Raw genomic sequence first — 12,570 nt, forward strand, 5'->3', positions numbered from 1 at the left:
TGCATTGAGATTGTAGGCATGTGCCACTGTACCTGGCCAGTTTCCGTTTTTAAATTTTATTTTATATGTATGTGCTTTGTCTACATGTGTGTCTGTGTACCACTTGGCATTCTTGATACTCCAGGAGTCCCTAAGAAGTCCTCAGGATCATCTGAAAATGGATTCAAATGGAGACCCTTCTTAATCACTGAGCCATCACTCTAATCTTTGTAGTTTCTTATTTTATTCAGGGAGTTATGATCATTTATCTCCATTATTTTTATAAAACATTGTTAAAAACTTTTATTTTGATAATCTATAGTAGAGAGTTAACTCTGCCATAGGTTCATCTGAACAATGTCTATTTCAATGCAGCTCGGGCACACAGAGTCCATGCTGTATTGTTTCCAAATCCAGATGACCAAACAGTCCTTTATCTCCAATGGAGAGTTAAAATGTATGGGTTAGGCATTCCAGGATCTGCACCACCCATAAATCCCAGCTAAATCACAGGGGGAGAAAATCAGCAGCAGTCAGAAAATTGACCATCCCTGAAGAGCTGCTGCACCCTTTTCTTGGTCTCTTTTCTCAGCTTCACCATGGTGATGGCTGGGTAGTGCTGAGAAGAACTTTCACTCTTTCTTTCAATTGATTAATTAATTACCTTTACATTTCAAACTCAGCCTTTGCTCTCCTTTCCTCCCAGTCCCACCCTCATGCTCCCTTTTCTCTCCCCACCTCCTTCTCAGAGAAGGAAAGTCCACCCTCCATGGGTACCAATGTAATGGAAGTTTTATTTCCCTTGTAAACTCAGTTATATAAATGTTTTTGTTTTAATCCAAAGTATAAGGTTTTAGTTGGGCTATAGTTGGTCCAAACTTGTTAGTTGTCTAATGCGGGGCTTGGCTTTTGCCATCTGGGTTCCCTACCTCATGCAGCACAGAGAAGGGTGTGGTCTAGGAATCTGAGGACATAAATTGAGAGCCCAGAAAGAAAGGGGGTGAGGCATGGCATGTGGCATTGCCATGTGTCATGTAGCAGTTTGGGGAGATGGACGAATGGACGGTGTGGAGATTTGGAGCAGACAGATGGAGAGAAACACTTCAAGATGTAGCTACTTAAAGAAGACTTCTGGCTGGGTCTGCTGTTCATAGGGATTGTATAGAGCCCTAAAAGAACCCATTAACCTGAAACAACAGCGAGAAGTAAAAGGGTTCCCTCTCCCCACTAACCTTTTTTCTTCTACATAGAGTTGGGAGGTTGGAAGGGAGGTTGAGCAGTAAATACCCCAAATAAAGTAGAGTTTAAAGAATGAGTGCTACATACCAACCCACCCTGGCACATCAAGTCACAGCAAGATTAGGCACATCCTCTTCCACTGAGGCCAGGCAAGACATTCCAGCTTGGGGAAAGGGATTCAAAGGCAGGTGACAGAGTCAGAGAGAGCCCACACTCCCATTGTTAGGAGGCCCATGAGATGACCGAGCTACAAATCTGTTACATATATGTGAGGGGTTTAGGTCCAGCCCATGGATGCTCTTTGGTTGGTGGTTCAGTTTCTGTGAGCCTCCATGGACCCAGGTGAGTCAATACAGTATTTTTTCAGAAAATTAAGAATATGTCTACCTCAAGATCCAGTTATACCACTCCTGGACATACTCAAAAGATGTACTACCATACCACAAAGACACTTGCTCAACTATGTTCATAGTTGTAGTTTTTTTTTTTTTCATACTAGTCAGAAACTGGAAACAACCGACATGTCCCTCAACTGAAGAACAGATAAAGAAACTGAGGCACATTTACACAACGGGATACTACCAAGCTATTGAAAACAAACAAATCGTGAAATTTGCAGGCAAATGGATGGAATTAGAAAAGATCATCTTGAGCAAAGTATCCCAGACCCAGAAAGACACACATGGCATGTACTCACTTATAAGTGGATTTTTACCTATACAGTACAGGATAACCATGCCACAATCCACAGACCCAAAGAAGCTAAGTGACAAGGAGGTCCTAAGGGGAAATAGGCATTGGAGGTGGATGCATGGAATGAACTGGGCAGGAGAGGAGATAGGGAAGGAAACATAGGTGGGGATCAGGTGTGGGGAGAGGGGGATTGAGAGGGCTGAGAGAAAGAATGGAAATTGATGTGTGGGGTACATCTCTGGGAAGTTTCAGGGGAGGCTCTTGGGAGTCTATGGGGATGACCCTAGCTAAGACTCTTAGCAGGCAGAGATACAGAGGCTAAAGTGGCCACCTCCTGTAGCCAGGCAGGATGTCTAGTTCAGGGAGGTGGACACCAATCTACCCACAAAACCTTTGGCCCAAAATTTGTCTTACTCATAAGATGTGCAGGAATAAAGATGAAGCAGAGATTGAGGGAATGGATAACCAAAGACTTGGCCAACTTGAGACCCATCCCATGGGAAAGAGCCAACCTCTGACTCTATTAATGATACTCTGTTATGCTTGCAGACAGGAGCCTAGCATAACTGTCCTCTGAGAAGCTTCTCCCAGCACCTATGGAGACAGATGCAGAAACCCACAGCCAAACATTAGGTGGAGCTTGGGAGTCTTGTGGAAGAGTAGGAGGAAGGATTGAGGGAGCTGGAGGGATCAGACAAACCACAAGAAGACCTACACAGGAAAATAACCTTACTCTTTTTTTTTGAGGCTCATTATCTACCCTCACTTTTGTTAGTAAGTGTATCTTAAGATTAAATATACCATTAAGCTGGCTTTGTCCTTTTTACAGTTTAGTTTAATTATTTTTAATTCCTTCAGGAATGAAAATGGGATTAGGTTATATAGGAGAATTTCTTTGGGGGAGCTTATTTTAGGACTGAAGTGTCATAGTGCTTTCAACTTACTTTCAAATGGGTGAGCAACAACAGAAATAGGGCTCTGTATGCAGACATGCTTGTACGTGTGTGTGTATGTGTGTGTGTGAGAGAGAGACAGACAGAGAGAGAGAGAGAGAGAGAGAGAGAGAGAGAGAGAAGAATGAACGTGCAAATATGATAAAAATTGAATCTGGAGATATACCAGTATTTACTGTGCCATTCTTTCAATTTCTTGAAGGCTTAAAACTTTTCACAGTATCATTTTCAGCAAAAGTAACATAAACAAAGAAAAATAGCTCTAAATGGTAGATGATCTATTTTGTTTCAAAATGTGGTTCTGTATATAACATAACATTTAACCTCCATGTTTTCCCCTTCAGGTCCAGGGTACAAGAAGATTAATTTTTTTAATGAACATTTCTAAGTGTCAGCTTACATCTGTCCTCCACAATTCAATTAAATGAAATGTTTGATCAAAAAGTGCCCCAAAGCAGTGACCTCATTAAGTATATTCATGTTGCTCCCTAGACCTCAGTTCCGCTTTTTGGTTGTTCCCACAAGTAAAGCTGTTTTATAATCCAATCCCTGTGTAAATGTTTGGGGGTGAGGAGGTCATTTGTCTAAAGGCAATAGATAACATACAGGCACTCATAGTGTCATTATTTGAGCCCAGTCATCATACTCCAGTATCTGAAGATTTTCTTGCTTTCATCCACAATAAAAGAAAAAGGCAGTAAATAGACTGCTTCCCCGGGTAGTGGATGTACAGTATGCCCCTTTAATATTTTTCCTGCTTTTTCTGAAAGACTTTTGCTTGAAGCGATTTGTATGTTGGTGGTGGGGACCATTTGACTAGTGTATGTTTTCTGTGGCAGAAAGTCCCTAAGAAACTGAATAAACCCAGAATCTCCAACTTACTAATAAAGGATTACTTCGGGATATAGAAACTAGTTGCATGATTTCAAAGCTGAAGTAAAAGAAATATCATGCTTTATCAGGGCACACAAATGTGGAGGGTATTAAAAGCCTTGAACGATATCTTCATAACTATCCAGTCACTTACAAAGCACAGAAGCCAGGAAGAAAGCAAGGAATCAAGAAGGGACCACATAATGTACTGAGTGGGGGAGGTGGGAAGAAGGTTTTTATCTTACTTTTGAATGAGAGAATTGCTTCATGAAAGACCGGTTGGAGATCTAATCAAGTGGACTTGGTCCTCAACTCCCAGTTTCCTTGAGGCCTTGGGAATGCAGCCAGCCCACGCCTGAACAATGGGCTTCCACATTGCCTTTTCCCTTTGAATTCTACCTCCTTTGAAGTAAGCAGAAGAGAGCCTTGCAGGGTAAAAGTGGCTGACCTCTATTTTCAAAGATGTTTGGAGCCAGTGAATAGAAAGGAAAAGGGTGTTTGTGGCTTTATGGTGTGTCATGGATTTGATAAACACCATCTGGGGACATTAAGTGAACAGATGCTCCAGGCAAGCTGATCTTCTCTTGGTACAGTCAAAGGACAGTCTTCATCCCACCCAAGAAAAGGTACTGCAAGGAAAAAACAAGAGATGTGAAGCCAAATACATACACTCCTGTTCTCTTGGTTCTGATGCTTTCTGACTGCTCCCTTCATTCAAAACTTCAGGAATTGACAATTGTAGGTATAATGCTTTCTCACTTTTTTTTTTTTTTGCCTCATCAGTACACAATTACTTTAGTAAGCCCCAAGATAACCAAACTCATGAGGTAAATGGGTCCATCTTGTTTTGTTGAGGAACCTCCTTGGTAGAGAGCTACAATCATTCTTGGTCAGTATTGGGTTTGTTAACTCTATGAAAAACCTAGTGTGCCTACATTTCCTTTGTTCTCTCTTGATATAACCAGTGGAAATGGTGTGTAGCTATTTATAAATAAGCTCTTTTCTATTATTGTTGTGGAGATTTCCTAGCTATTTAAAAACATGGATAAGCTCATAAGGGAAGAGAACACAATAATTCTGAGTAGAGTATTTTTCAAATAATTTCTCTTTGAAACACACACACCCAAAGATGAACAAACTTTGATGATTCTCCCTCCCAAGGAATTTCAAATATGTATTTTCATCTTATTTTTACATTCTTAGTAAGAGAACAAAACGCTGAGATGGTTTTTAAAAATTCAAAATGCTGCTAACTTCCTAGGTTGACGAAGCATTCTACAAGTGTGCTATCTAATGTAGTATAGATACATATACAAACACACACACACACATATACATATATTGTATCTAATATAGTAGTTCCTAACCATGTGTGGTTGTACAGTTGAAATATAGCAAGTTGCCTGAGAATTGACTTTTTTAATAACATTTGAAATTTGAATTAATATGTATTAAAGTTGTTTAATAGCTACTATCCTATGCAGTGATAGCCTAGGGTCTTGATGTGTCATCTCTGTTGCACCACAGTCCTTTTTGTTTCAGCATGCATTTTGATCATAAGAGTTCAAATTCTTTCTAGCTGTGTGACAAGCGTCTTGGCCTCTTTAGATCTGGCAGTTGTAAACACTGCACATGGAAATGAAATGAGATCAAGCAGATATTACTGCAGAAGATGTCTTACAGAAGAGCTGGGCCAGGAGTTGTTTACGTTATGAACCCAAAATGTCTGTGATTTATCTTATCTCTTTCTTCCTTTCTTCTTCCCCCCATCCCTTCTTCTTTCTCTTCTTCCTCTTTCTCTCCCTCTTCTTTCCCCTTGCCTCTCTGTGGTACTGGGATTTTGATCCAGGGCTTTGTACAACTAATAAAGTTCTCTACCACTGAGCTACAACCATTTTCATTTTTTTTTTCTTTTCAACCTTTGATCCTTGGGGATACAGTGATCACTTGAAAGGAAAGGAAGAGGAAAGAAAAAGGAGTCTGGCTTCCCACGCCCAAAGGGCTGATGTCAAGGGTAAGCCCATGATAAGGATGGCAGCTGGGCTGAGCTGCAGGCTATCCATAGGAATAGTTCAAAGCATTTGCCTCTTTAAAGCCAGGGATGGCTCCTCAGTTCCCACATGTTGTATTAACCCAGCTAGGATTAGGATAAGAAGGCACTGCAAAGATAAGCAAAGTTTAGGCTTCTGTGAGCCCCCTGCACACAAGATCCTAATTCATCTTCATGAGAACTCTGGTTGTGCCATGGTTCTTACTCAGTTTGTTGATGATGATCTAAAGGTCAGTGAGATTAAATTGCACATGGGCTGGGGATGGAGGTTTATGTAGTGTTTGGATCTGTGCATTTGCTCTTAACTTGATTTGTGCCACATTCTGGGTTGTACTTCCTGCCTTGGGAAGAATTTCATTATTTTTCTTCAATATGCAAGTCGTATTTTGAGAAATATGATTAGAATTTTGACTTTGAAATGAATTCCAGAATCAAGCTGCCTTAAATAAGAAATTCTTGACTGGGGATGATTATGTCCCACCAGGGGACACTTGAACATACAGTTGTCTCAACTTTTGGTATGGGTTGCCGATGTCATTTAGTAGATAAAAAAGAAACAAGTGGTATCACTGAACCTCCCACTGTTCACTTCTGCCTCCAAAAAGACTTATTTGTTTCAAAAGATCCTGAGGCTGGGAAGCTGTGCTTTAAGTTCAGCTGAGCTAGAACCTCCAGTGACCTTGAGAAAGAACACCATAGCCTGAATGAGAAGTGGAAAAAATGAAATTTTTGTTCTCAACTTTCTTCCAAGAAACTTAAGTTCTAGTACTTTTGGTGATACTTGTGTCTGTAGATCCTGTTTGCTTACCTAGATTTTCCATTAACAGAATTCTCTCAGTATGTGTTTTCTTTATTGCTTCTATTTCCGTTTTCAGGTCTTGAACAGTTTCCTTCACTTGTTTGTTTGTTTGGTTGGTAGTTTTTTGTTTGTTTGTTTGTTTTGTTTTGTTGTTTTTGTTTTCATTTCTTTTTTTGCTTTCTTTAAGATATTTATTAATTTCCTCCAAATTTTTGTTACTTTTTTCCTCAAATTCTTTAAGGGATCTTTACGTTACTCCTTTAAGGACCTCTATCTTCTTCATAAAGCTGGTTTTAAGGTCATTCTATCTTGCTTTGGCTGTTTTGTAATATTCAGGTCTTACTCTTGTAGGATAGCTGGACTCTGGTAGTGCCACATTGCCCTGGCTGTTGTTGATTGTGTTCTTACACTGTTCTTTAGGCTTCTGGGTTTGGGATGATTCTAAGTCTAGGTGTTGATTTCTGTGTTCATCTCTCTGGATGGGTGTTTTGTCCCTTGGTTTCTGTTTCCTCTTTGGTCTTCTGGTCTTTGTGGCCTGGATTTCTGGCAGCCAGATCCAGTTAGGGAATCTCTGTCCAAGTTGGGAGCTGGACTTCTGGTGGCTAGCTTGGCCTTTCATGCAACATGGGGTGTCTGCCCAGATTTGGGGGGTGGGATGCAACGAGGAGGTAGGCCACCTATCTGTGGTTCTGGTGGCTGATGTGGTCTCTGGTCCAGCAGGGAGTCTCCACTGGCATTCTCCTATCTGTTTTTCTGCCTTACTTGGCCTGCTTTAGTTCTTCTGACTGGTGTGGCCTGCCTCTAGGCAGTGGAATTCTGCCTGAGTTGGGACAGGGAACACAGCAGCGGAAGGCAATGGCAGTGGAATGGGATGGGGAGCCAACCTAATGGGTCTTTGGGAACAGAATCTATGGAATGAAGCAGTTTAGCTGGCAGGGGCTCACTTTCCCCGATCTTCTGACTAGTGTGGATTGTGCTTGAGTAGTAGCGGTCCGCCTGAGCTGGGGCCAGCAGCCTGGCAGAGGGTGGTGGGGCAGGGTGGGGGTTGCAAGAGTTAGTGGCATGTGTCTTTGGGAACTGAATCTAGGATCTAGGGCTTGGGGGAGTTCCTTGGGCAGGCAGGTCACTCACCTGTTATTTTGACTGGTGTGTTCTGCCAGGTTCTTGCAGTTTAAAGAAATGTAAGCCAGATCTTCAACCTCATCAGACTCCCTGCTCCCTTTTAATAACTAATTTTGTAACAACTTCTTCTCTATCCTGAAATGAAATGTATATGTAATCAAAACCTATCTCTAGAACCTGGAGGCATAGTTTAGTGTTTAAGAGCATTTCAGAAGGCTAGAGTTCCCAGATCCCACTGAAGCTAATTTACACATTTTAACTCTAGCTTCATGGAATCTGATGGATCTGGCCTCCCAGAGCACCTGACCTCATGTGCACATACACATATACCTACACATAATTAAAAGTAAATATTAAAAATATCTTATCCGTATGATCTTTTAAATCCAGGATTATATTATTCCTATGCTATATGAAAGAGAAATAAAAAGATAATTTACAACTAAAATGCATTTTTACTTTGTTAAAAGTGGTGCCAGAAGATAAAGTCATTAACTGCTTCTGTCTATTTGTAGGGTTACCAAGAATGTCACAGCTCCCAATGCCTGTTGGAACAGCTGTGATATATTGAAAACTAGTCGTGTCATGATTTTCCAGAGAGCAGCGAACAACTCACACTTAACATCATCCCAGGCAAAACCCACAATCCTGATTTACCTAGTGGTTGCATGGAATGTGTGCGTCAAAAAATGACCAAATTGTAGCCTCAGTGTTGCTTATCTCTACTATGAAAGACCCAGAGCAATTGTAAAAAGTAGTGTAGTATACTCTCACCTGGAGTCTCTTAACATCTTCTATGAGCATAGAACCTTTATCAAAGCTAAAACATTTATGTTGATACAAGCACATTCTTTTATGAGAGAGAGGAGATATATTTAACAAGAAAAAAAAAAGCTTTGGTTCATGCTGCTTTCTTTCTGTAATCTATACCACAGCTTGGAATGAGGCACCATGACTCACTGTGCTGATGTGATTTTCCTGAAAAAAAATTAAGGTTTTGTTGAAATCTGGCTATGTATGTAAGATTGTGTTGCAATGACAAATTTTATTTGTCCTCTGTCAGGACATAAAACAAAACAAAACAAAAAACACCATCTCCACCCCCAAAAGACCCAAGCAACCAATGAAACAAACAAATAAGCAAGCAAACAATCCTCCCCCCAAAAATCCACTCCAACAGACACATATAAACACAAAGCCCAACATTTGAAAACCTTTGAAAATGATTAGTTATGCAATACTTGTAGGCAGGAAAATAATATGGACAGATTTGTTTTTATTTCAGATAGGATCTCACGTAGAACAAGCTAGCTGTGAACTCTGTAGTTAGGATAATTTTGAACTCTTGATCCTTCTGGTTTCAAGAGGATTAACAGTGCACACGACTACTCTCAGCTTACACAGTGCTGGGAGCTGAAGCCAGGGCTTTGCTCATACTGAATCAGCCCTCTACCAATGATACCAATATTTCCAGTTCTTGGATGTATATTAAGAGAGAGAGAGAGAGAGAGAGAGAGAGAGAGAGAGAGAGAGACAGAGAACTTTGATTCTTATCTCATATCACAAGCAAGTAGTTAATTAAAGATAAAAAATAGATCTACATATAAATGTTGAAATTACAGAGCTTTTAAAATACATGCAAAAAAATATCTTCAAGATTTTAAGATGGGTTCAGTTTTCTTAGAGATGCCTAAGAGACTTTAGCCATAAGAGGACTGAATCTAACTGTGTGCATGCTACTTTACCAACTAAACTATGTTACCAGACTCAGATTCTGTTTTGAAAAAAGAAGCTATGAATAGAATTCATCAAATCATAAAATAAAGTAAATCACATAAAATCAGAAGAAATCTAGAAGAGACTGTTGTAGCAGAGCAAGAAGGAGTTAAAAAACACAAGAATGAAGAGAACACAACAGGAACAAAGAAGCCTTGGTAGCTTCCAGAGATGCTGAAAAGATGGAATCTATGACTCTATTAATTTTACAACACTTCATGGAGTAACTGAAGCAGGCACTAGGGCTTTTTATTTGAAAGGAGGACTAGACTGGGGGACACATGTTCAGTTCAGCTTCTGATATGATGTTTGAAATGCTTGTGCAATTACTAGAAGGAAGACTGGATTAAGTTAATCTTCAGAGCACTCCTCCTTTCTGAATCTTGGACTATGAGATCACTTTGTTGGATTTACATGTGAAAAATCTGAATTATTTCCTTCATCATGTAATTTAGAGAGCAAACAGAATAGAGACATAAGCTAATAAACTTAAAAGCCCAACTTCTCTCCTTCTCTATTTCTGTTGTGCTTGGGAACAAAAAGTTAAGATGGGATAGATAGGGTCTATCCTGTTCTTTCTATAGAGGACAGTAAGGCATTGTTGGGGTGTATTTCCATCCTTGTGGAATTCTGAAGTGGACACCATCTGCGAAGTGTCTTCATATTGGTAGCCCTGGACTTCCTTGGAGCTTTTAGCCACTCACTTGGGTATAATCTGACACATGACGTCATAGTTATCCATCTGGATGAGTCTGTCCCAGCTGTTATACCCTCTGCTCCATGTGGGGGTTCAAGCCACCCCATCTGTTCTCGAGGCTTCTTCAGTTATCTCCTCTCTACTTGAGCCTCAAACCATGACAGATGGTTCCTTTCCAGGATTACAGATCATTTTTCTCTGATCAGCATCTCCACTTCAATTTGTAGTTAACCTTTTAAACTAACCCATCACTGCCACTGCCTTAGGTACTTAGAGAGATTAATTGATACTCCATATGCACACACATGTGTATGCATGCACACACTGACCACTTTACATGCACACACACACAACTCCATTGTCTTCAACATTCACACAACAATTCAGACTCATAACTGTATTTCTACAGTACTGTTAAACTCAGTTTGGCTTCTTTATAATCTCTAGCAGAAACAAACCAAACCAAAAACAAACAAACAAACAAACAAACAAAACATGGCCAGGGCTTCTGGTGAGTGAAGGATCATTTAAAAATTTCTTCTCTATGCTTATGAGCACTTGAAACCACAGATGTTCAAATCTACTGGTCCCAAGGGTCTGGGTGTACAGCCTACTCCTCTGGTCAAACTGCCTTACTTTTGGCTCTGAGAACCACCTTCCTATAGTTACAAATTCAAGTTGAGACAATGTAATGATTTTGAGAGTGGTTGACAAAGATGGTCATCTGAGAGCTAAAATATGGCAACTCTAACCTCAAGCTAGTGAATATTCTCACCAGTAAACCAGAGGATAAACTACAGTCTCTTTCTCTATTACTCATATTCACAGGTGAAATGATGGATTTGTCACACCAATGTTCGAATTCTTCAGGTATGAAAATTTTAAAGGTAGCTTTCATTTATTATTTAATGTGTAGTTATTGGTTTTTTTTTGAATTTTCAGTAATGATGGAATGATGACAGTGGTTTCCCTGAAGACTTGACATCTGAATTACTCTATTTTATATCCATTTACTATCTTATGCTCCACACATTTAACAACATTGTACTTTAGGAACGATTAACAACTATTCCTTCTTGTCATGCATCCACACTAAAGGGAGGGCATCTGATGATGTCTGGAGATGTGGTGGGGTTTTTTTTTTTTTTGTTTTGTGACTTGTGGAGAGAGAATGTTCCTGTCATCTAATGGATAGAGGCCAGGGACAATGCAGACATCCTACAGAGAATAGAACAGTCTCAGTAAGGCACTGTCTGGCTCCAAAAGTCAGTGGTGCTGTGGGGTGAAGAGACCAAATGTTTCTGGAGTCTGGTGGTGCCATGCTCATTGTAAAATCTGGGGTGGTAAAGCTCGAAGGCATGGAATTGCAGGTGCTCAGGTTCCTCATTATTTTTTATTTTATCTGTATGGATATTTTGCCTGAATACATGTATGTGCAGCCCTTGTTAGTTGGTGCCTGTGGAGGCTGGAAGTGGCTTGAGATCCCCTAAAACTGGAGTTAATGATGGTTGTGAGCTGCCATGTGGGTGCTTGGAATTGAACCCAGGTCCATTGGAAGAACAAGCAGTGCTCTAAACTGCTGAGTCATCTGCACATCTCCAGATTGCCCTTCTTACAGAATATTTGACTTGGTAAAAGGTCATTGCAGAAATCAAAGCCATTTCCTTTTACTTTGGCTAAATTCTAGAGCCAGCTGGAAGTTGTAGGCTAGCTGGAGGCTAGAGGATTGTTTTTGTTCTACAAGATAATCTAGTTTGGATCTAAGTTTGGTGAATGTCTTAGAACTTGAGGAATTTCCTTTCCTCTTCCATGCTTCAAGTGCTCTAAAAGGCAAACAGAATCAGTGCATATAAAACAAATGCAGGAGCCTATAAGGTGTATCTTTGGCTTAAGTTCCAGGTGTATTCAGTCTCTTGGCGTTTTTATACAACAGTTGTCATCTACAGAGTTCACCCTTAACAACGTTGCAGAGAAGTTACAGAATATACATTTTAAGGTTCATAATATTTTAAATAAGTTTACAGTTCACTTTGGGGCCTTATTCATAGTTTTCCTGGTCAGCATATGGCCAATGGGCCATTGGTTAGACACAATTAGTTCCCAAAATAGAAACAAGTGTTGGGCTAGGGAAGTGTGCACACCTCTGGGATATTTTTCCTGAGATGGTCTGCTTTCTTTTTCTATAAAGCTAAGCTATTTCTGGAAAGCCAGTTCCATCTACAATATTCCTTGTCTTTGGATCTGTAGAGTCAATAGTGAAGGAATGACTTGACAGTCTCCACAATGAACAGAATCAGTGTATCTTTTTATTACACCAAATAAGCAGCTCCCACACCTACCTGTCTGAGGCCAGCTTCTAGGTTCATGATTTTGAGCACAGCACTGAGGA

At 40.2% G+C, this 12,570-nt stretch overlaps 1 protein-coding gene across 1 annotated transcript; it reads right to left on the reverse strand.

Moving 5' to 3' along the window:
- Positions 1 to 412: 412 nt before the first annotated feature.
- Positions 413 to 580, reverse strand: LOC129681439 (mitochondrial import receptor subunit TOM7 homolog). The gene is given in 1 exon segment (XM_055613358.1): positions 413 to 580. A coding segment is annotated over 1 exon segment (168 nt).
- Positions 581 to 12,570: the final 11,990 nt, after the last annotated feature.

This window comes from Psammomys obesus, unplaced genomic scaffold (genome assembly GCF_907164565.1).
Source record: "Psammomys obesus unplaced genomic scaffold, mPsaObe1.curated_primary_1811, whole genome shotgun sequence".
In the NCBI taxonomy this organism is placed as follows: Eukaryota; Metazoa; Chordata; class Mammalia; order Rodentia; family Muridae; genus Psammomys; species Psammomys obesus.